Raw genomic sequence first — 21719 nt, 5'->3', positions numbered from 1 at the left:
TTATGTTATTCAGTTTTATTGCTATTTCTATTATGATTTCACAATTCTTGTTCTACACATTTTCTGCCTTTATTTTTGGATTTCTACTGCATTCTGTATTTATATTTGTGTCTTAGCACATGTATTGTTCATACATATGCACCTTATCCTTGCTGTTCCCTAACTTATCCCTGTGTATGCATTTATTGTTTTATGACTTATTGCTTACTCACTGCTATATATGCTAATAATTACTATTACTAATATTTCATACATCATATCTACTGTTTCTGTGGTTCAGTCTCTTCACGCAGCATGCACACATACATTTTTAAGATGATAATACGACAATATTGTAGTGATAATATTAGTATTATGACTTTACTGTAATATAGCCTTTAAAACCAGGAAAAGACAACACATCACTACATCACAAGACAATATCTATACTCAGCATAATGATTGATAACAATAAAATTGCTGTAATGTCCACCTCTATGTTAAAGTTCTGTTGCAGCCTGTCTTTGCTGCTGGGACTCTAACGTTGATGTAAGCTATTATGCTTTTGTGTCTATTTATATATATATAGAACATTTTGCCTTGACTCTACTGTGAGTCCACACATCCAAACCTAATCCATTAAATACTGACAGGAATGGCTGAATCTGCAATACCAGCTCCCAAATTCCCCCACTTGCTCCTTGTGATTACTGGTGCTTGGCATTGTCTATGCAGAGCACACGCGACCACAAGTCATACCACAGTTTGTTAAATCTTCCTTTTTAAAACCGCAACATTTGCAACAGATTTGGAATGTCAGCCGTACATAGGCCGGTCGTGGTTGGGTTTTCTTTTTTTTTCTTCTTCTTATTTGGTGTACAGCGTGAACTGTTTGTGGTGGAAGGTTACCCTGCAGGGAGATGACTAATAAATGAAAGGCTGTTGGTTTCATCCCTGCAGCAGCAATTTAATGATGTATTCCATCTGCACGCTCGGTGAGTGGATAGTGCTCACCATGCCAGGTGCTGTGTGGCATGAATCCCTTGCCTGCTTCTGTAAGGCAGCCTCGACCTCTGACCCCTGTTAAAGAAATAACAGAAATGTGCTATTACAGGCTGTGTGTGTCTGTATGTCTCACTTAGTGTGAGTGGGGGAAAATAAAGCTGGCTTTAATCACAATAAGGGGGGTCCAAAAGTTTAATTGAAGCTGATGCCTGGGAGAAGGTTTCAGATGTCTGGGTGTAAGGAAATGACCCGCTGTTTGTTTTGAGGTCTTCAAATCAGCATTCCCCGCTATAGCACGCATGCCAGAGCGACGGTTCACATCGTCTCACTGCTGCTCTGGGATCACCTCTAACACTGGGTAGCTGCAGACCGTCAGTGCAGTAGCTCACACTCAAACGCTTTAAAGACAGCTATCTCGGTCTGTGGGGGCGTACGGTGGTGAGGTTATGAAAAGAGTGAAAACGCTAAGGAGCGCATATATCTTCCGCCTCTTTGTTGTGTATGCGAGCAGGCTTGTGAATGTGTGTGTGTGTGTGTGTGTGTGTGTGTGTGTGTGTGTGTGAGTGTAGAGCAGCATAGAGGTGGTAAAAAAGTTTGGGAAAGGCAAAGTGGGCTGACTGAACATCTGAGGAAGGTTTCTACAAAGAGCCGGCGTCTTTTGTTCCCAGGGTTCCTGTGCTAATGTAGCACTAGATATGAATTATGTAATTTCATAATGGGTGACCTTCCGCGCGGCTTGAAAGGCAGCGAGAAATTCTGTTCCTTAGATAAAGGGGCGCATACAGATGCACACGAGCACACAACACTGCATCACCATCAAGGGCACGAAAATGTACGTATACATTTTAAAAAATGGAAGGAACAGAGATGTGACGATGCGATCGTGTGTGGGTGTGTGCGTCCAAGTCCTGACATTGACAGAACAAAACCCAGTGTGTTGCATTTTATGATGAAATGCACCATTATTGGCTATATTATTGAACACATTCTCATGCTACTCACAAAAAAAAAGGATTCCAAAGGCGGTCATGGTATAGTAAAAAGAAAAAAAATAATTCTTTTGACAGATATTGCAACCAGTGGCAATGAGCATTTTGCGCATATACGAGTGAAATCATGATGGTCTCTGTGCTTTCTTTAAGATTCGCAGTGGCAAGCTGATGATCACCAACACCAGGAAGAGCGACGCGGGGAAATACATCTGCGTTGGAACGAACATGGTGGGGGAGAGGGAGAGCGAGATCGCTGAACTCACTGTGCTCGGTAAAACATTTTTTTGCAGCTTTGTGATTGCATTTTTACAATTTCGCAGCGCTTCACTTAGTCTAAGTACCCTCTCAGTTCACACAGGTTTAGTTTGCCAATCCGCTATGTGAGGTCTTTGTCACCAGGGGTATAATGACCCGTTAATTACATTGATTATGCAGCACTACCATCCAGTCTGCCAGCTTTTGAGAGGCTTCCCCACCAAAGAAAACGTGCCGAACATCTACTGCTGCTACATCTAACGCTACAGCCCCCCTTGAACCTTTCCATACAAAAGCTCCTAATGCTCCCTCCAGCAACGCCCCCCATCCCAAATGCTCGTTTCCAGCCTCACTTCTCCATCTCCCACCTAACATTTCCCATCAGACTAGAGCTCTTATCACTATCACATGGTTAGATGACCTTGATTGAGGCTGGGAATATATTGTCTCGCAGAGCCATTCAGCGGTATGAGAATAATCCAGCTGAATGCAGGCACGGGTCAAAATATGTTGTTCAACAAGTTCTGCATACCAAATGACTTCGGAGACTGACATGATCGCCACGAGAATAAATCTTTTTTTTCAAACTCTGTGATAATTGCAATATGTAGATGAGTTTCTACCGCATAATTCCATCAGCAGTTGGTTGAAGTCAGGAGATCAGACAGCATTTGTAGTCGTCTGTGCCAGATATCTGCCTCACTGTGTTCATAATCAATCTCTAAATTCCAAAATAAATGGTCTTATTTTGCAATTATTGTTCCTTGCATCAGGTGAATTTTATTGCAAATGTATGCAAGTAAAAACCTTTTATAGGTCTTGTATTGTAGAAAGTGATATCTCCATGTGTTTCTTTTAGACCTTTCAGACCTTTTTTTGAGAGAGGGTCCTTAAAGAGACAAGCGATAAGCAGAGCATTCAGACAAAGGGTGAATAGAGGTGCTGCAGCTATGGACAGGATGAAAACAAGAATGTATTTTTTGAGCATTAAAGCATGTGAACATTTTCTCAAGGACATCCAATATAAAAGTATGAACCTGAACATGACCATAATATTGGACCTTCACTCAAAAGACAGTGGACAATGATGGTTGTGTTTGTTGCCGCTGTGCTGCACTCCAGAGCGCCCGACCTTCCTGAAGCGGCCCAGCAGTGTGGTGGTGTTGGCAGACGAGAGCGTGGAGTTCCACTGCGTTGTTCAAGGAGACCCTGTTCCCACTGTCCGCTGGAGAAAAGATGATTCTGACCTGCCTAAGGGCAGGTAATGCACAAAGGCCCTCTTGACACATTAATGTACCATGAAAGCCACAGCGTTTCAACTTCGTCTTTCATCTCCTGATTTTGTGTGTCCGTCCTGCCTCCAGATTCGAAATCCTGGAGGACCATACCTTGATTGTTCGCCAAGTGACCTCCTCGGATGAGGGCTCCTATACATGCGTGGTGGAGAACATGGTCGGAAAATCTGAAGCATCTGCCACGCTTACTGTACACGGTCAGTACAGCTCGCCCCTTACATGTAGTGTCCTCTAACCACAGCACAGCCTTCTCCTCTGTACACAGCTCACACCATTCTTTTCAGAGCCCCCAGATTTGAATAATTTGCAAGTCTGCTGCTTCGAGCCTAAATGAAGAATTAATCCGGTGTCGAAGTGTCACAAATTAGCAGGCTGTAACTTTTACCTTTCCTTTTCATCCAGACCTAGTTTTCATTATTGTGCCTCAGGCAGACAGGCAGAATAACCTCCTGGGTTTTTTTTGTGTGTGTGTGTTTTCACTTTTCACTTCCTGGCTTGAGGTCATATAATGTCTGCAGAAAGACTCCAGCTCTAAACAACCAGCTATATAGGACATCGCAGCAGTTTGTTTACAGCATAGTTTTCATAGTAATGTCCTGTATAAACTGAGAAGTAGCATGCAAAGTTTACGTGACCACAGAAAATGGATTCATTTGGTCTGAGATGTCCTGCCACAATGACACCCTTTAGTTCATATATCAGTGTCAGGAAATGAGCAGTGAGACACTTCTCATCGCATCACACACACACACACACACACACACACACAGCCATATATTTACAGTATATAATGTATATATACACATAAAAACACACACACACACTCAGTAGTGGCACAGTGGGTGACACAGACTGGGAGGACAGTAGGACTTAATTAAAGATAAGGCAGGGCTGGATCCATGCTGGGAAATGACATGGTTCCAATTACATCGTGTTCCTCTCCCTCCAAAAACCTGAGAAAACGAGCGTCAAGGGGGACCGAAGCTAATTTGAGCGGGGAATGGAGAAGGGCAGGAAGAACTGGGAGATGAGTGGAAGTAGTATTATGAGGAGGAAACCAAGGGCTCTCTAAATGACTGTGCATTTCAAAATTAAATAAAAGAATGCTCTCTGCGATAACCTACTTTCTATCAGTCTTAACCACAGAGTCATTTTTTTCCGATTAAGAGGATTCGGTTCGATATTAAACAGTTGCAATTTGAAACAGATGGAACAGGCTGAGGAGCACAGGTCCCAAGCAGGAGATCAAATTACTTGTCAGGGTTGTGCTAATTTAAACAATCTGTTTTATTCATTCATTAACTTTGAAAGAAACTTTTAGATAATCAGAAGTTACCTGTACAATGCATGATGCACCTTTTCAGACAGTTTTTTTCTGCAAGATCAGGAGCTTTACTCTTTTGCAAAATGACATTCATTGAACGCAAAAATGTTGCAATTACCGCAGTCATCCTTTCCCAGTCGTTCCAAAACCAGCTGGTTAGCTAACCGTTCATTTCACCATAAATCTGCTTTACAGATGTCAAAACGAACAGTAGTTCCCGTCTCGAAACGTGTGGTTGTTTGTCTTGTATGTTTAGTAGAACAGATGCCGGCACAAAACCAGCAGCTCTCCCCTTCGACCTTTTTTATCCAGACACAACTGCTCCTTTCTCACCCCACACAGGTTTATGTTCTCATTAGCGGGTTACATCTCTGTCCCATTCCGCCACAAGGCTGGCTGGCTCTGGACACTTAAACCAGCAATTACATATACTTTTAGCACCTCGCAGTCGACTACTCTGCCGGGTCTAATTGGGGCTAAACAGCAGGCCGTTTCCTTTTGTTATTTTTTTGGTCATTACAAATTTAGGCATCTCAATGAATATTTAACTTTTCATTTCCAAAAGCATAAACACCTTTCATGTACTTAAAGATGTACGAGAATATATAAAAGAGTTGTTCATTCACTATTGGGAGGTCAAATTTAATTAAGCATATAAAAAAGTAAGCAAATGTGTGTTATCCCATTATGAGATGATAACTTCTCTTTCTCTTCCTTTTCCCCTCTGCCTTTCCATAATTGTGTTTAGAAGAATAACAATGAAGGAATACTGTCATAAACACTAGGGAAGAAGTATAATAGAAATAAAGAGGAATGAAATGAAAATATTCCTAACAAAGGTAGAATAGAAAAATACTCACACTGTTGGAGCCTTTTCTGAGCTGGGGTTAATCTCCGTCCTGAATGATGCAATCACAAGCAGATGGCTTAAAGTTTGTCAGGCATTATCATGTACATCACTGGGACAGACACAGAGAAAGAAAGAACTTAATGTATAACCTATGCCGAATTGACAAGAAGGCCCGGATAACTGAGAATTTGTCAAAAACAACATTCTATAGCGTTTATAAAGTTTCTCCTAACCCAGCAACACACAGAATTGTATGATATTTTAAGGGAGTCTGGGTACTGTCTTCACAGGTGATAAAGAAGCAGGCAATATCTGTATTTATGGACTGTATTTTGAAAAACAAAATGTGTTTGTGTGTGGTCTCTGTGATCTCGGAGACATTCACAGCTGTCCGTTTACGATTGGATCACTCAAGACGCGTGTCGATATCAGGTCTGAACGGGGCCTCTCTTACACCCCGATATTACCGACTGTCTAATGTTTCTTGCGTACTAATTCTGTTCTTCACATTCATTCAAGCATACTGTTGTAGTTCCATGTCTGTATACGGGCCTCCATCACTCATTGCACTGTTTTTTTTTCTGTCTGTGTCTTTTTCCCTTGTAGTCAATACTGGTAAGTTGTCATCCATCCCTCATCCACCATCAGACAGCAACAGGAAATCATGTGCCCCTGTTGTTGTCCTGGCACTGTAATTCCATCCACCAATACAGTATGTAATTTATGTTATTTGTGGGTAAATTGATAGAAATTTGCCTTTTTAAAAAGGTAAATAATGACTGTTTCTTGAGCTTTTTATGCATACTGAGATGCTCATAAACTGGGGATGATGAACATGTTGCAGACTGCCATGTAATTAGGACCTTCTTCCTCTGCAGTGCCCCCAGCATTTGCCATACGCCCCAGGAACCAGGTGGTGGCAGTGGGCAGGACGGTCACCTTCCAGTGTGAGGCCACCGGCAACCCACAGCCTGCTATCTTCTGGCAGAAGGAGGGCAGCGAGGTGAGACTGACCCTCAGTCTGTCATCACACTAAATCACAGCTCAGTGCAAATATAGCCGGCGAATGGTTTTCTGACTCTGAGATCTCTGTCTCCTCCAGAGTCTCCTCTTCTCCTCGCAGCCTCAACAGCCCTTCAGCCGTCTCTCTGTCTCCCAGATGGGCAGTTTGACTATTACCGATGTTCAGCGCTCCGACGGCGGCTTCTACAGCTGCCAGGCTCTCAACATCGCCGGCAGTGTTATTACCAAAGCTCTGCTGGAGATCACGGACTGTGAGTGAAGACATGATGATGGTGTTTTCTAGCATCGATGTTTGGTCTTTTGGCTAAACAGACTTATTTGCTGCTGCAGCTTTCAAACACTGAGCAGGTGTATTGGCCTATAAACTGGCCTTGGTTGCAGACTGGGGTGAACCACCCTCCCCTGTAGGTACCACACCTATAAGGGAGGGTAACTCACCCCTCCCCTGAGGTTGGCCTTACTTACTAAGTGTTGGGGGAGGGATTGCAGGAGGGGAGGGTTTTCAGGAGGTGATGGGCTCCAAATGCTCTGTTACCATGGCGATTGTGTGTATAGAGAGAGTCTGGCCGTTTCTCTCCTACCTCTAAAAATATAATTTTCCAACTTGCATCTTAACAGTATATAATCTAAATGAAGAGGCCTAGGGGACCTGGAATAATGATTACCTGTAGTTTCCATTAATACAACACAGTTCTACTGTAGTTTCCTGCAAATTAAAGACCGCAGGATTGATATGTGATATTTTTTTTAGGCACCATTGGTAGGAGGGGGGACTGCGATCCGAATCCTAGGCAATGAAACAACTGTGTTAATTGTTTAAGAAAAAGCAATTTAAATATGCTCGGAGGCCGACACCAGTAATTACACACCGCCAGCAAAGTCTACAAGCTCCCAATTAAATGACCTGTGTGATTATGAATACATGTGTCTGGGAAACTTTGTACCTCGTACGTATATTAAATTAATGAAAGTAGTCGCTTCAGGGCTCAGACAAGACAGTTACTGCATACACACAGTGAGTTGTTCGGTGCAGCCCTGTTCATTTTAAAGAATTATCTGCTGGTTGTGCATTCTGCAGCCACCTTAGTAGGGAAATGAGGCTGGTCTGTAGCCCTCTACCTGTTTCTCTCTACTCCCCCCCACTCCCCCCTCCAAATTCTCTCCAGCCCACCACACACTCCTCTCATCCCCTTTTGGAGTGGTGCATTTGTATGGAAATAACCGGTCCGCATTACCTCAGGCAGTTTTCAAGGCTTGTTTCCATCACCCCCCCCTTTTTTTTTTTCTCTCTGTATTTTTATTTATTTATCAAGAACCTCCACCCCCATCCACCGGGTTTTAAAATGTAAGAGAGCGAGAGAGAGAGAGAGGAGAGCTCCGTTATCTAAGTGGGATTGTTATTAGTTGGGCTCTGCCTTCATGATTGTAGTCGGCTCCAGCAGAACCCCACTGCCGAGCGAACGATTAGTTGCTCTCCGCTGGAGGGGAAAAGTTGATTTCTTTTTCCTTCACTGCCTGCACAGCCACCTAAACCTATTGTTCTCTCTTTAGCAATTTGCCTCTCAATATCTCTCACATCTTATCTGTCTTTCATTTTTTTTTGGATGGCATTTCTTTTTCATTTGCTCTACTTTCATCTTTCTCACTTTTATTTCCGCCTCTCTCTTCCTAACTTTGATCTTTTTGCGAACATCATTCCCCAATTTCCAGTTCCATAATATGCTGTTGACTGTGTACTGATTTTTGGCCTTTATCCAATAGTGATAGCAGGGATACAGACAGGGAAGAGGCAGGAAGAGAGACAGGAATGACATGCAACAAAGGTCACTAACTGGAATTGAACAGAGGACATTTGTGGTGATACGGTATGCATCTGAGCCACTCCGCCTCAGCCACAGTCTCTGTGACAGACTCGAGATCTTTCTTTAACCTCATGCAACAAAAACCAAGTGTTTTTGTAGCTTAAGCTAAACCTTACTTTACCCATAGTGTGCTTGTAATGACCACTTTGTTCTCCAACCTCAAACAAATGCTTTTAGCTGCCTAAACATGACCATCAAAACCTTAAACATACTGTATTCCAGTTGGAGTGTCTTTTGTCGACAGAAGAAAAAAAAACAACTAATAAAACAATTGTTTATTGAGCAATATGCATGTATAAAGTGTGTGTTTTCAATACTGGCCAACATGAAAGCTCTTTGGATTTAAAAAACACAATGCAGAAAAAAAATACCTATGCTGATTTAAAACTATTAAATTCTAAGTGAAGTTTACTGTTTCAGTGCACTGCTGTTTGCTATTTAGTTGCATCTACCAGTGACATTGCAGATTCTAACTAACTGAATACCCCTCGTCTCACCCGCTGCTACTGTGGTCACACTTCAAAAAGTCCCTCTACTAGGGCCAGTGTTGATTATGTCCATTCTGGGCTTCTGTAGAAACATGGCGAGGTAATTGGAACTCTGTGTTAGAGGTCTTGCTACCTCTGTAGATAACTTCCATCTCTGCCTCTAAATCCTGCGCACCTTTAAAACACTCATCTTAACATTATTAGTCTTTCACTTTCCTTCTTCTTTTTTTTTGCTTCATTAGCTGGATCAGACCACCCTCCTCCTGTGATCAGGCAGGGTCCAGTCAATCAGACCGTGCCCGTGGACAGCACAGTGGTCCTGGGGTGTCAGACGGCCGGCACCCCGCCTCCAGCAGTCCACTGGAAGAGGGACGGCGCGGTGGTGTCTCCGGTGGACTCCCGCATGTCCATAGCAAGCACAGGCTCACTTGAGATTCGTTACGCTAAGGTAAGGGATGAAGTAATGCAGCAGATTTTTTAATTAGTAGTTCAGGCGAATGTGCTGAGATGAAACCAGCCCACTAATTTCTCTTGCTGTACTTTCTCTTCCTCAGCTGGGGGACACAGGCTTCTACACTTGTGTGGCTTCTAGTCCTAATGGAGAGGCTTCATGGACAGCGTACTTACAGGTGGAGGGTAGGTGACAACATTGATTTCATTATCTACTCATCCCCATGTTGATGGTAAGAAGTTTAGTTTTGCAGTCCACAAAACATTTTTGGAGTTTCACCATAGCATTGTTCTAAACAACTGAAGTAGATGGGGACTTGATTTAAAACAACCCCCCAAAAAGAAACATAAAGTGGGTCCATGCAGCTCACGAGACCTCTGAGATTGCAAATTTATTTGAAAAGATTATTTACACCCTCGGCTTGCAGTCAAGCTTGTGCACATACTGTGGATGGGCTTCTCAAGCTCAGAATTGTAGCCGCTAAGTTAATAGCGTAGTTCCAAGTAGCAAGATTCTGGCTTAAAAAACGGTGTCAGGATCTCTGGATTTCTGAATTACTTGACAAGCTGCATGTAGCCATTTTTATTTTATATTTAGGTTGCTTTAGGTCCCCATCTACTTTAGTTTATAGGAGCTCCAGAAATGTTTTGCAGACCACATAACTTCCCTCTGACTTTCCATTGGCATAAGGGTGACTAGACTATGTTGTGATCTTTATGAATTCATTAATTTGTTGTATCTCCATTGCAGAGTTCGGAGTCGTCGTTCAGTCCAGTCACCCTTTAGACCCCAGCCTGATTCCTGATGCTCCATCTAAACCTGAGGTGACCGACGTCGGCCGCACCTCCGTCACTCTATCGTGGAAACTGAACCCCAGCGCTGGTGCAACGCCTACGTCCTACCTAATCGAGGCATTCAGGTTGGACTTGTGTAGAATCCAGCGTGTTGGAAGTGCTTGGTTTTTCTTGTATTTATGATCTGATGTCTCCTTTTATATCTTTGTGTATCATTTCTTTCGTATCAGTTATACGTTAGGCAGCAGATGGGTGACCCTAGCTGAGCATATCAAGACACAAACCTTTGTCCTAAAGAACCTGAAGCCTGCAACTGTCTACCTGTTTATGGTCCGAGCGGTGAATGCTTTCGGCCTCAGCGACCCCAGTCCGATCTCCGACTCTGTCAGAACGCAGGGTCAGTGCGGCTGCTTTTCATTCCTTTCTATTAGCTGTTTTTCGCCTTGAACGGATATAATTTCGTCTGTAGAGGAGCTGTATGTTTTCTTGTTTCATGACGTTTCCTTTGTACCAACAGAAAGCACTTCCACCATGCAGGGAGTGGATCACCGGCACATTCAGAGGGAGCTGGCAGACGTGGTCATCCACCTACACACACCGGCTGTGCTTTCATCCTCCGCTGTCAGGGTGCAGTGGATGGTAAGATGACTTGTCCTGCACATGTTCAATGTTTTATGTCACATATGCTCATGTCAGAGCTGGGATAAATATGGGAGAAGGTCAAATGTGCAATTCTACAAGTGAATGTAAACACATGACAGACTAAAACAAATGATATGAAAGCCGAGGGGTTGTGGATAAAGAATATTCAAGACTGTCTGTAGCTGACAGTGTTTTTTTTATTATCAGGAATTACTAGATAGCTGACTCCGTGATATCCTCTGATATGTTTTCCCTTATTCCTCCAAGGAACACGAAGAGGTGAGCTCTCACTGATTAATGAGCAAAGACTACTTCAACGTAGAGATCTTAATAGTTGAGGGGGGGAGAGAGCATCTGGGCAAAAACTTGTCTTGTGTGAAAGCAAAGTGTTTCAAAGATTTATTTCAGGCTTAAATTACATCTATTTTTCTCTCTAAACATTCATCAACAGACAATGAATCCACTCCACAGAGAATTTATCTGCGGTGTGATACATTGTGCCTTTCTCCGCAGAAATCTTTTCAGGAATCCTTTGTCATAATTATGTGGTTTAAATGGAAAGTGCTTAGTCCTCTCCGGGCTTGCTTTTAACCAAAACCACGCTGAGGGGAAACTATTAATGACCTCATACTTTGGTTTACGGTGAGAATCCTCAGATATGAGGACATGTTCAACTGTGTCACCCTAAAGGCAAAAGGGAATTAATTGAGTTTTGACAGATCCTTCCTGCAGCATGTTCGTTCTCACACAAGATGAGGCTCTAACCTCAGAGATATATGGTTTTTGTTAGGGCTGCAACTAATAAAGTTTGATTGTCAATTCATCTGTGAAGTATTTTATCAATTAATTGATTGACGTTTGGTTTATAAAATGTCAGAAAATGGTGAAAAAGGTCAGTCGGTGTTTTGCAAAGCCCGAGATGAAGTCCTCAAATGTCTTGTTTCGACCACAACCCAAAGATATTCAGTTTTCAGTCATAGAGGAGTAAAGACGAGGAAAATATTCCCATGTAAAAAAGCAGGAATCGGAGGATTTAGACTTTATTTCTCTTAAATAATTACTCAAACTGATTAATCATTTATCAAAGTAGTAGCGACAACTGACTGATTAATAGATGAATTGTTCAATCCGTTGTTGTTTTAACTCTCATGAACAATTGCTGTCAACCTCAGACTTTATTGCGTTAAAGTAATGATAACTACAGCGCGTTCCACACGTCTCTTTGACAACACACGGCATGTCCTTTTCCCCCGCGCCTCCACCAGGTCGAGCAGCAGTCCCCGTACATCCAGGGTTACAAGGTGCTCTACAGGCCGTCCGCCGAGCACGGCCAGCCAGAGGGGCAGTGGAGCGTCATGGAGGTGCGCGCCCCGCGGGAGGACGGGGTGGTGATCGGTCAGCTGAAGAGAGGATCCATCTACGAGTTCAAAGTGCGCCCCTTCTTTGACGAGTTCCAGGGAGCTGACAGCGAGGTGAAAGTGGTCCGGACCTTGGAAGAAGGTGACTGTCTGAGAAGTTTTTGTCCTACAGCATGAGATGCATCTATTATTATAACAGAAAGGAACTGAACGACATTATTGCGCTCATAATTTTTCGTTCTATTATTTTATATATGGATGATACATATATTTAGTGCAATGTTTTTTCTGTCATGTCGAGTCAGTGTTTATAATTTAAACAACTAGGCGTGTGATTTATTACAGATGGAATAACCAATTTGGAATGAATGACAAATATTTGGAATATACATTGTGTCTGTGTCTTCACTTTATATTTAATAAATGATAAACATAAAAGGTATGATAAAAGGTAGGATGTATAAGTCTTCATAAATTGTATTTCTTATTAAATGTACACACATTGACTCAACATGATAAGAACCTTTACATTAAATGTGACACTTTACATTTATCTTCACCTGAAGAAGCCAGTTATGCTTGTGTTGTTGTGGTTAAACTGTTTGCTTCATCATCTTAGCCCCGAGCAGAGCACCCCAGGGCGTTACGGTGACAAAGAGTGATGCCAATGGGACCGCCATTCTGGTTGCTTGGAAACCGCCTCCGCAACGGGAAGATGCCGGAGTCATTCAGGAATACAAGGTAGGAAAAGTTCCCAGTTAAAATGGCATCTTAACGAGGCTTTGTGACGGCGCCTCTTGTGTTTTGTCGGATGCGTCCCTCAGGCAGGCACCGTCATCTCGTCTCCTCCTCCACCCTCTATCCACAGATCTGGTGCCTGGGTAACGAGAGCCGGTATCATGTAAACCAGTCTGTCGACGGCTCCACGTTCTCTGTGCTCATCCACAGCCTGGCACCTGGAATCCGCTACAGCGTAGAGGTTGCGGCGAGCAACGGTGCCGGACCCGGGGTCAGGAGCGATGTCACCTTCTTTCAATTAGGTGAGAGAAGGGAGCAGTGATGTCACAAAACTAGACCTGAAGACAGTCACAGTATCTTGGAATCCAAACTTCTATAATGTCTCTTGGCCCTCTAGTCATGAGACAGTTTCATTCATATTTAAATATAGAACCATATTGTGCTTAGGCTCTGATTTTGCTTTTTAGGTTACTTTTTAAACAACATTTTGCAACTTTGCTGCTGCATCAACATCATGACTCATGAATCTACACTCTGAAATCTTCAGTTAAGCTTCCTACACTTAATTTCTGTTATTCTTCATGCACGTGTTGTCATCTCTCTCTCTTTTTTTAGACTCTGCAGGCCAGATGATGGATATCAGTGAGGAGAGAGACACTCTGTCTCAGATCTCAGATGTCGTGAGGCAGCCGGCTTTTATTGCGGGCATTGGCGCCACCTGCTGGTTGGTCCTCATGATTTTCAGCGTGTGGCTCTACCGGCACCGCAAGAAGAGAAGTGGCCTCAGCAGCACATACACTGGCATCCGCAAGGGTGTGTATTTTTCTCTGTTGTTCTGTGTATTGTGGAGAAGTAGATAGATGCATGTGTGTATGTTCAGGATGCAAACCATATAAGCCAAGTGTGTGTCTGGGGAAAAAAAAGGTTATCACATTACTGTTGTGGATGCATTTGAAGGTTGATATAATTGTAATAAGGGATCAAGCCATGACACGTTGCCGCCGAGCTAAAGAGCATTTCAGTCTTCACAGCGAGTGATGTTAAGGAATATTTTTAGACGCTGATAAGCACATCACATCAAAGGGCGAAATATACTCGGGTCTGATCTTCCTTTGACACAGAGACTTCAGAAACAAATTTGCATTTGCGGCTGTGCCGACAGTCAAAGGCTGACCTTTAGTTTTAGTCATTTGTCGAGTGTCATTTCCTCCACACAGCGCAGTTCTTGCAGGCGCAGACCTGTCAACCTGCCATTACCCTGTCTGCTGCAATATTGCTGTTATTTTCCCCCTCTCTGTCTCGGGTTGCCTGTCACCCCCATTAACCTTCACCTGGACACTCATGTCAGAGGCAGAGGCAGCGGTAAGGCAGCTGGCATGTGGTTATTTAAATGTTTGTACACATGAAGAGATGTCCGTCACGCAGCGGAGGGTACACGCACAGCAAAACCGCAGAGTGTAATTATCTAAGCACATGCAGTAGCTGCTATGATGGTGAAGCTCACTGAAATTATTTCCCGTCCTAATCTTCTCCCCTGTCTCTGTCTGTCTATGCAGTCCCATCATTCACCTTTACACCAACAGGTATGTACAGTATGACTCATCTGATAATGTTTAAGATGTTTTATGATTTGGCAAGTCAATTATGAGATTTATTATTCTGTTAAAACACTCCAAGATGAGACCGCATCCTGTGTCTTTGGAGGATTTAGCTGATGTGTGGAAAGGGCAAGTTTTTTGTTATAGTTATTTCAGTTAAGTATTTAGACAGCACCATTCAGATACAAGGCGTGATTATGCATGAAAATAAGACATGAAGACATCGAGAAAATGTTCAAATTGCATTTAAAAGACAATAACAACACAAGCAAGCAAATGAAAGGTTGCAGATTACAGACAGTTTTAGCAGACATCAGGTAGAGGAAGTGAAGGTAGGGAGGTAGAGCTGAAGACAGATTGCTACCTGTCATAAGAACATATAAATGTGATAGACATAAACATGACATTTGATTAAATGAGGAAAATGTGAAATGTTTTCTACGGCAGATCTTTTCTTTGTTTGATGATCTCAAACAGGCTGTTAAGTTACGCTGAGATCACTACAGGCACAGACAATTATTTGTGCTGCCTTCACGCACATTAAAACCATAGAGTCAGACTCTGTGCCTTTCCATGGAAGCATATATTGAAGTTAGTCTAGGCTTGACTTAAGGTTTCTGCTTCCAATGTGTACCTGTCTTTCATGGTTCCTCTCAGCCTTTGGCACTTCCCTCTTTTTGACAGCTCATCAAGGTTTAATGTTTTTTTTCTGTTTCTCTCCGCAGTCGCGTATCAAAGAGGAGAATCTGTGTGCAGCGCTGGCAGGTGAGTGCTATTTTTGGTCCTTTATGTTATATAGAGACGAACAGGAGTTGTGCACTTACGCTGTGGAAACACTAGGGGGAGGTGTCTCCCCGCTCTAAACGACGAACCCCGAGCACCCACCCTGTGCTCGTTCATCAGCGAAATATGAGAACAGCAGGTTTTGACTGACAGCTCTGTGGTCCTCCTTGTTGCAGACCTGGCCTTCTCAGCATGGGCGAACCTCTAAACCAGCTGTGGCTGCCAGACAACTGGCCAAATGCGTGTGCCAATCACAAGGACTGCAGCATCAACTGCTGCAATAATGGCAACGGCACCAGTGACAGTAACATGACAACATACAGCCGACCAGGTTTGTGCAAGATCGAGTTCATGTCATGGTTCAGCTTCTGCAGGAGCCTCTAAGACGTCATAATAAAGAAAATCAAGCAGCATCCAGCAGCACTAAAGCTTTGTGATTTGCGGTCTTGCTGTGTTCATGTGCTGCTTTGTCCCCCCCCTTCAGCTGACTGCATAGCAAACTATGGAAACCATCCAGAAAACAAACAGGCGGGACAGCTTGGTTCCGAGACGGCCATTTACAGCGACGTGAACCTCTCCAACAAGCTCAACGAGATTAAAACGTTCACCAACTCCAACTTGTGCTACGTGAGTCAGGGCGGAGACTCAGCAGCCACATACGAACCCATCCCATACGCCACCACGCAGCTCATTCAGGCCAACATTAAGAATAAAGCAGCCAGCGGCGGCGCTATAGCTGAGCCTCTGGACATACCGAGCTGGAAACAGCCCCCCAGCCTGCCCCCAATACCCAAGGAGATGGCTGCACAGATGCAGTATAACATTATTGAGCAGAACATGCTAAATAAAGGTAAAACAGGCTCGGGTTTGTTTTTGCGTTTTCATCATTCACATGAAAAAAAGACAGATATTGCAAAATTTCTTCACTCCTTTGTCTTCAGAGCATCTTCAAGGGAGCGAAGGAATGATCCACCCCAAAACCATCCCCTACAACCAGAGCCGTGATCACAGCACAGGAGGCTCGCACCACAGCTCAGACAGAGGCAGCAGCAGCACTTCAGGTAAGGCCAGCAGCTACACGGCGCCGTGTTGAATTTTAACGAGGCGCCGCCATACGTCGGCGTTTACCTTGATGTTTTCCCTCTCCCTTTTTCTCAGGGAGTCAGAATCAAAAGAAGGGAACGCGGGCTCCGAAGATCCCAAAACATAATGCAGTAACCTGGGGAGAAGCCCCGTCTCCTCCTCATGCTAATGCCTGTGACTGTGATGAGTACAGCCTGCCCATGGAAAGGAAGTAAGGGGGAGGCAGATACAGATGCTTGTACTTGAAGTTTGGTTTATAAAGGAATACTATGCTTCAGAGTGCCCTAAATTATGCACCAAATGTATCATTTTATTTCTCCTGAAACGATTATCCAGTGCATTAGCCTTCGCAAAATGCAGCCCACCATATTAAACTATAATGACGTTGACATTCTAATTCTTAATCAGCATTCAAAAGCTGCCTGCACATCTATTTATTCTGTTTGAACTCTGTAGTTGCAAATAAATATTATGATTCACTTGTGATATTAGCAATATACTATTTATATTATAAGATTCCAATGGTGACTGCATAGGATTGTTCACTATTGCTCTACCTATTGTGTAAACATTGGGTGGTTCAATTCCAGTGACAACTTTTGGTGTGACCACGTGCATTCGAGGCTTCATTTTCAAACCTCGATACGAGCTTCAAATGTGCAAAAAAGAAAAGAAAAACAAAATAAGGATTTCAGTACAGCCCAATTAAACCGACTGGGGAAAAAGTATTATCATTATTATGATAAAGTTATCAAGAAATGTGGCTGTATTGTCACCGCCAACACCGAGCAAATTACCCAATTTTGATTATTTGTCATTTTCAGACATTCTCCTGTATGATGAACAGAGCGGACAGCGGCATGCTTTCAAGAGATGCAATAGAAAAACAGATGGTGCAGAGGGCTTATTGTTTATCGTCACAGGTTTTTCTATGATGTAAATGTGCGTTTGGACGGTGGACCAGGGGGGATTTGCACAGATGTCTAATGGGCTGTGACTAATCTGTCAGGACTTCCAGCACCCCTCATTCCTTCAGCCATTTGCCTCATGTCAGTTGTCCTTTTTTCTTATCAGTTTTGATCCAGAGCAGAGAATAGAAGGCTGTCCTACTCCACCAGTCAGAGGGGCCGCTTCATCCCCTCCTGAAGTGTCCTATAGTCACCCACCTATCACAGCACCACAGGGAGACCTGAGCAATGGCCTGCATGATGGGGCTGAGCACCTCAGGTAACCAGATTAAACCTCTTTCCCTGACACTGCAGTCAACCATTTTTCAACTGACGCTTCATTTTTTTTTGTTGTGACAAGACTTCAGAGATTTTTTTTTTTTTTAATGCATTTTCCAGCCAACACATCAGCAGCCACCCTCGCCCTCTTTCCCCAACACACACCTACAGCTCCATACCCATCTGTATGGACCCCGATGGGCAAGAAGACGACGAGGAAGAGGAGGAGGCAGAGGAGGAGACAGACGCGGAGCTCGCTGAAAGTCGCTACGGCCAACACGACAACCGGCAGAAGCACAAACACCAGCTGCACCACCCGTCTCCGCACAGGCTGCTCCTCCACGGGCTGGAGCAGACCCCAGCCTCGAGCATCGGGGATCTGGACAGATCAGTCACAGGGTCCATGGTTAACAGCTGGGGCTCGGCATCTGAGGACAACATCTCATCAGGCAGGTCCAGTGTTGTCAGCACCTCGGAGGGATCCTTCTTCACGGACGGCGATTTTAACCAGGCAGTAGCCTCCTCACGGGATATTGTAGGCCTCCGCATGTGCAGATACCCGGAGGAGTCAGGTGAGAAGGCCTCAGGGGAGTAAAGGGTTTTGATTTTGTGTTCATACACGTTTGCCACAGCAGTGTCATGGCCCTTTTATCTGATCTCAAAAGTTGTGCTAAACCTGTGTGATGATTCCAGGCCGGCGGCACCAGCGGCCAAGCAGCCCCATGTCCACAGACAGCAACATGAGCCCTGCAATAACACATAAAAGGCCCAGGAGGCATAAACAGAACCAGTCTGGTCATCAGGACGAACCCAAAGACGTCTTCAATGATGGTAATGACTGAACCAGCAGCAATCAGATTAGCAGTTTTGCCCCTGTGTGTTTCCTAATGGATCTAACCTGTGGATCTCTGTGCTCCGCTGTGTGTCCCCCAGACTCTTGCATGCCTCTGAGTTTCTCCAGCCAGATGTCCCACGGCGACTACAAAGTGAGGGGGGCCACGCTGCCCCGGATGGGCTCTGGGGAGGCCCGGGGTCGACGAGGCAGCACTGGGACTCACAGGGTCAAGGAGGCTGCATGTGAGCAGAGAGAGAGCCAAGACAAGCACAAGACTCCACACGGAGGGAAAGGAGGCAGCAGAAGCCAGCAGCACTCAGGTACCGCAGGGACGACATTTCACAATGCGGCACTTCCTTGAAAAGTCTCTACAGCCAACTGAGATGTTATCTTCCCTGTGTCTCCTTCAGAGTTCGGGGACATCTTTCTGTACAGCCGTCCCTCTTTCCCATCAGGTCAAGCTCAAAGGGAGCCTGATGGTACTAACTCGTCCAGCTTTATGTCGTGTGGAGACTCGAGGACCAAACAGAGAGCACAGGTGGCACCTACAGGACAGGTGGAAGGGGTAAATCAAAATGAAGAATCCAGATATAAAATTCTCTGTTAAGTTAGCTATTCGGTGTGACTTTATCTTACCCAGATACATTTGTCTTTTATTATCCATGGCTATTTAAGCATTAAAGGGACATTTTGCTATTTTTAAATCAAGTGTAAATGATTTATATACTTACACTCAGCACAGCTGCAAGTGGCTGCAGTGTAATCCTTTGGGGCAAGAAGCGACTGTCAAAGTTACAACCGAGTGCTTTTTTTTCTTTAACTCACAAGCCGACAACCTTGACGACTTCTAGTTAACAATTAATTCTTAATAATTAATAATTTATTCATTCACTTTTTTTGTAACCAGAAACACAAGTCTCGCTCAAGCAAAGGTCATGCTCTGAAATCTCAAGAGTAGTTGCTGTCAGAATCAGTTTGAATATGAAGCCATGACTTTTGGAATGAATTGTTGTCGGCAGTTCTCTAAAACTCTGCTCTCCAACTCTGACTCTTGCCCGTTTTCAGACTGAGACTTCTGCTTTGGCGAGAGACTTTCTACTTCTAAAAAAGGATCTTACTTATAATAATACGTTAACTCTCCATACTAATCATTTCTGTAATATAACTGACACTTTGAAGAACAGCCTCGCCCTGTGAGTTGCACATTTTCCAGACGTTAAATGTTAAACTGTAACGGCTGCAGTTGCCCCCAAAGGATTACATTGCAGCTGTCGCAGCCTCGTCACTGCTGCCGGCCGAGGCGATCGACCGGACCGATTACAAAACTTATTGTAGACATAAGTCATTTACACACCAACATTTGTAACCATAGGGCCTGGGTTTAAATACACAACTATTGCCCTTTAAGTTCCAGAAGAAAAACATGACACTATTTTGTTTCCACAGTTCCTGAAAAGCTAAGAAGCAACGCGAGCACAAAAAGGAATTTCCTGCAGTTGCTTCAGACGAAGGACTATGCTACCTTTATGATACGGAGAAAAAAAAAAAAAAGACTGCACAATACATGCTATCGTTTTCTACTACAGATTTCTCATTAGGTGTTGGAAAAAAAAAAAAAAAAAGTGCTGCCATCTTTAAGTCCGTGGACTTCAAATTTGATGCACTGTTTTATTGTTTGCTTTTCGGGTGACCAGCTCCCAGGAGCCCGAACACGCCGGTCGCTCGGAAAAGTTAAGACGAATGCACATGTGATGGCGGTCGTGAGTGTCTACACAAACAATGTCCATGGCGACTGCTTGATGCGGTCCGTTACATGATCTTGTTGTCTTGTTATTTTACTGTAATTGTTATTCAGTCATTACCAGCCATCTTGTAAATTTCTTGAAATTGTTTACTGCCACAGAAGTGCTTCAAATTCAAATTTTATATAACAGTGTTAATGTTTTATAGGTGATGTACATCTTGTCTTTGTATTTTTATTTTTATTTTTTTGTTCTACTTCGGTTATAAAAGCACAATCACTTAATTTTATTCAAAGTCATTATTATATGAATTTCAGTCTGGAGGAGATCAGTCTTCGGAGTCTTGTTAATCATTTCAGCGGTTCACTTCGGGCAGGCTGAACAAAATGATTGTTAATTGTGATTGTGCATTCGGTTGCGTACATTTGAGCTGCTTTCATTCAGATTTGAACTATCTGTTGTGTGTACTGAGAAGAGAATTGCATGCAGATTCACCTGTGGGAGGTTTTACTCAACATCTCGACGGCTTTGTCCTCGCTTCAGGGTGATGGAAAAAAAAACCTGGTCATGGACTGGCTCCATTTATTGTTTTCTACACTGAGTCTGTTTCATTTAGTCCTGTGTTCTCTTGACCGTGGCCATAACTTCTGGAGTAAGGCTGGACAATAAGCTTAATGTAGCAAATTACTGATATTAATCTGTTACAGATCTAAATTGACAAATATATCCATTTTAAAGAAATGAAATTGACTGAATCTTATCAGACAGCCAATCTGTACACGGCCCAAAAACTGGAAAAATCTTAGAAAGCCAGCACAAGAAAGTAACTATCACTAGGCACTAATGTATTAAGAATATATGTATATTGTGTATTTATAGTTATAAAGTTAAAGTTACATTGTGCTATAGACTTTGGTCATATTGTCCAGCCCTATTCTGTAAGTTATATATGGAACTAATATGTCACTTTAACTCTCTGTTTGAATAAATATTGCTGTTCCTTAAGCAACAACAAAAACAAAAGTCACTCATTCTTCTGACCTGATTCTTTATTTGCTCTTCCTCTCTGCAGTTACAAATGAAACACTGACTTTCAATCATGAATAGTCAGAAATGGCAGCTCATAGTATCATAACATGTACTCTACCAGCCACTGAGGACAAATGCGGATATTTGTTGTTCATTTGCATCATTTCACTTATATCGTGAAAACATGTTTTTTGGGGAGGAATGTTACCTCCAGCACAGAAAAAGTGTTTAGTAATGTGATAAAGTGACTTTTACTCTGACGGCTACATTCCACCAGAATCCGGACCCTACCGGACCACAAACACAGGACTTCTATATCTGCTGGATGCGGGAGCACGATGCAGCAGTTCAACCAAAATTTGGCACA

At 43.4% G+C, this 21719-nt stretch overlaps 1 protein-coding gene across 8 annotated transcripts in view; it reads left to right on the top strand.

Moving 5' to 3' along the window:
• LOC119031019 (roundabout homolog 1-like) overlaps positions 1–21341 on the top strand; it is a 100053-nt gene extending 78712 nt beyond the window's left edge. For 7 of the 8 annotated variants that reach the window (XM_037119124.1, XM_037119123.1, XM_037119121.1 and 4 more), the window contains 27 exons: positions 2127–2247; positions 3354–3492; positions 3596–3723; positions 6307–6315; positions 6579–6703; positions 6803–6974; positions 9316–9521; positions 9628–9709; positions 10275–10443; positions 10549–10715; positions 10836–10957; positions 12226–12460; positions 12938–13059; positions 13187–13358; positions 13672–13869; positions 14613–14639; positions 15380–15419; positions 15614–15768; positions 15922–16287; positions 16379–16498; positions 16596–16731; positions 17595–17747; positions 17867–18318; positions 18440–18577; positions 18680–18901; positions 18992–19146; positions 20028–21341. In XM_037119124.1, coding sequence (XP_036975019.1) covers positions 2127–2247; positions 3354–3492; positions 3596–3723; positions 6307–6315; positions 6579–6703; positions 6803–6974; positions 9316–9521; positions 9628–9709; positions 10275–10443; positions 10549–10715; positions 10836–10957; positions 12226–12460; positions 12938–13059; positions 13187–13358; positions 13672–13869; positions 14613–14639; positions 15380–15419; positions 15614–15768; positions 15922–16287; positions 16379–16498; positions 16596–16731; positions 17595–17747; positions 17867–18318; positions 18440–18577; positions 18680–18901; positions 18992–19146; positions 20028–20042 — 4146 coding nt within the window. In that variant the 3' untranslated portion in view covers positions 20043–21341. The remainder of the gene's footprint in view (positions 1–2126; positions 2248–3353; positions 3493–3595; positions 3724–6306; positions 6316–6578; positions 6704–6802; positions 6975–9315; positions 9522–9627; positions 9710–10274; positions 10444–10548; positions 10716–10835; positions 10958–12225; positions 12461–12937; positions 13060–13186; positions 13359–13671; positions 13870–14612; positions 14640–15379; positions 15420–15613; positions 15769–15921; positions 16288–16378; positions 16499–16595; positions 16732–17594; positions 17748–17866; positions 18319–18439; positions 18578–18679; positions 18902–18991; positions 19147–20027) is intronic. The other variant, XM_037119125.1, reaches the window with a different exon arrangement.
• The last annotated feature ends 378 nt before the right edge of the window (positions 21342–21719 follow it).

The sequence above is a fragment of the Acanthopagrus latus genome, chromosome 13 (assembly GCF_904848185.1).
Source record: "Acanthopagrus latus isolate v.2019 chromosome 13, fAcaLat1.1, whole genome shotgun sequence".
Taxonomy (NCBI): Eukaryota; Metazoa; Chordata; class Actinopteri; order Spariformes; family Sparidae; genus Acanthopagrus; species Acanthopagrus latus.
The sequence above is the reverse complement of the archived record's forward strand: the minus strand, read 5'-3'. Positions and strand labels throughout refer to the sequence as shown.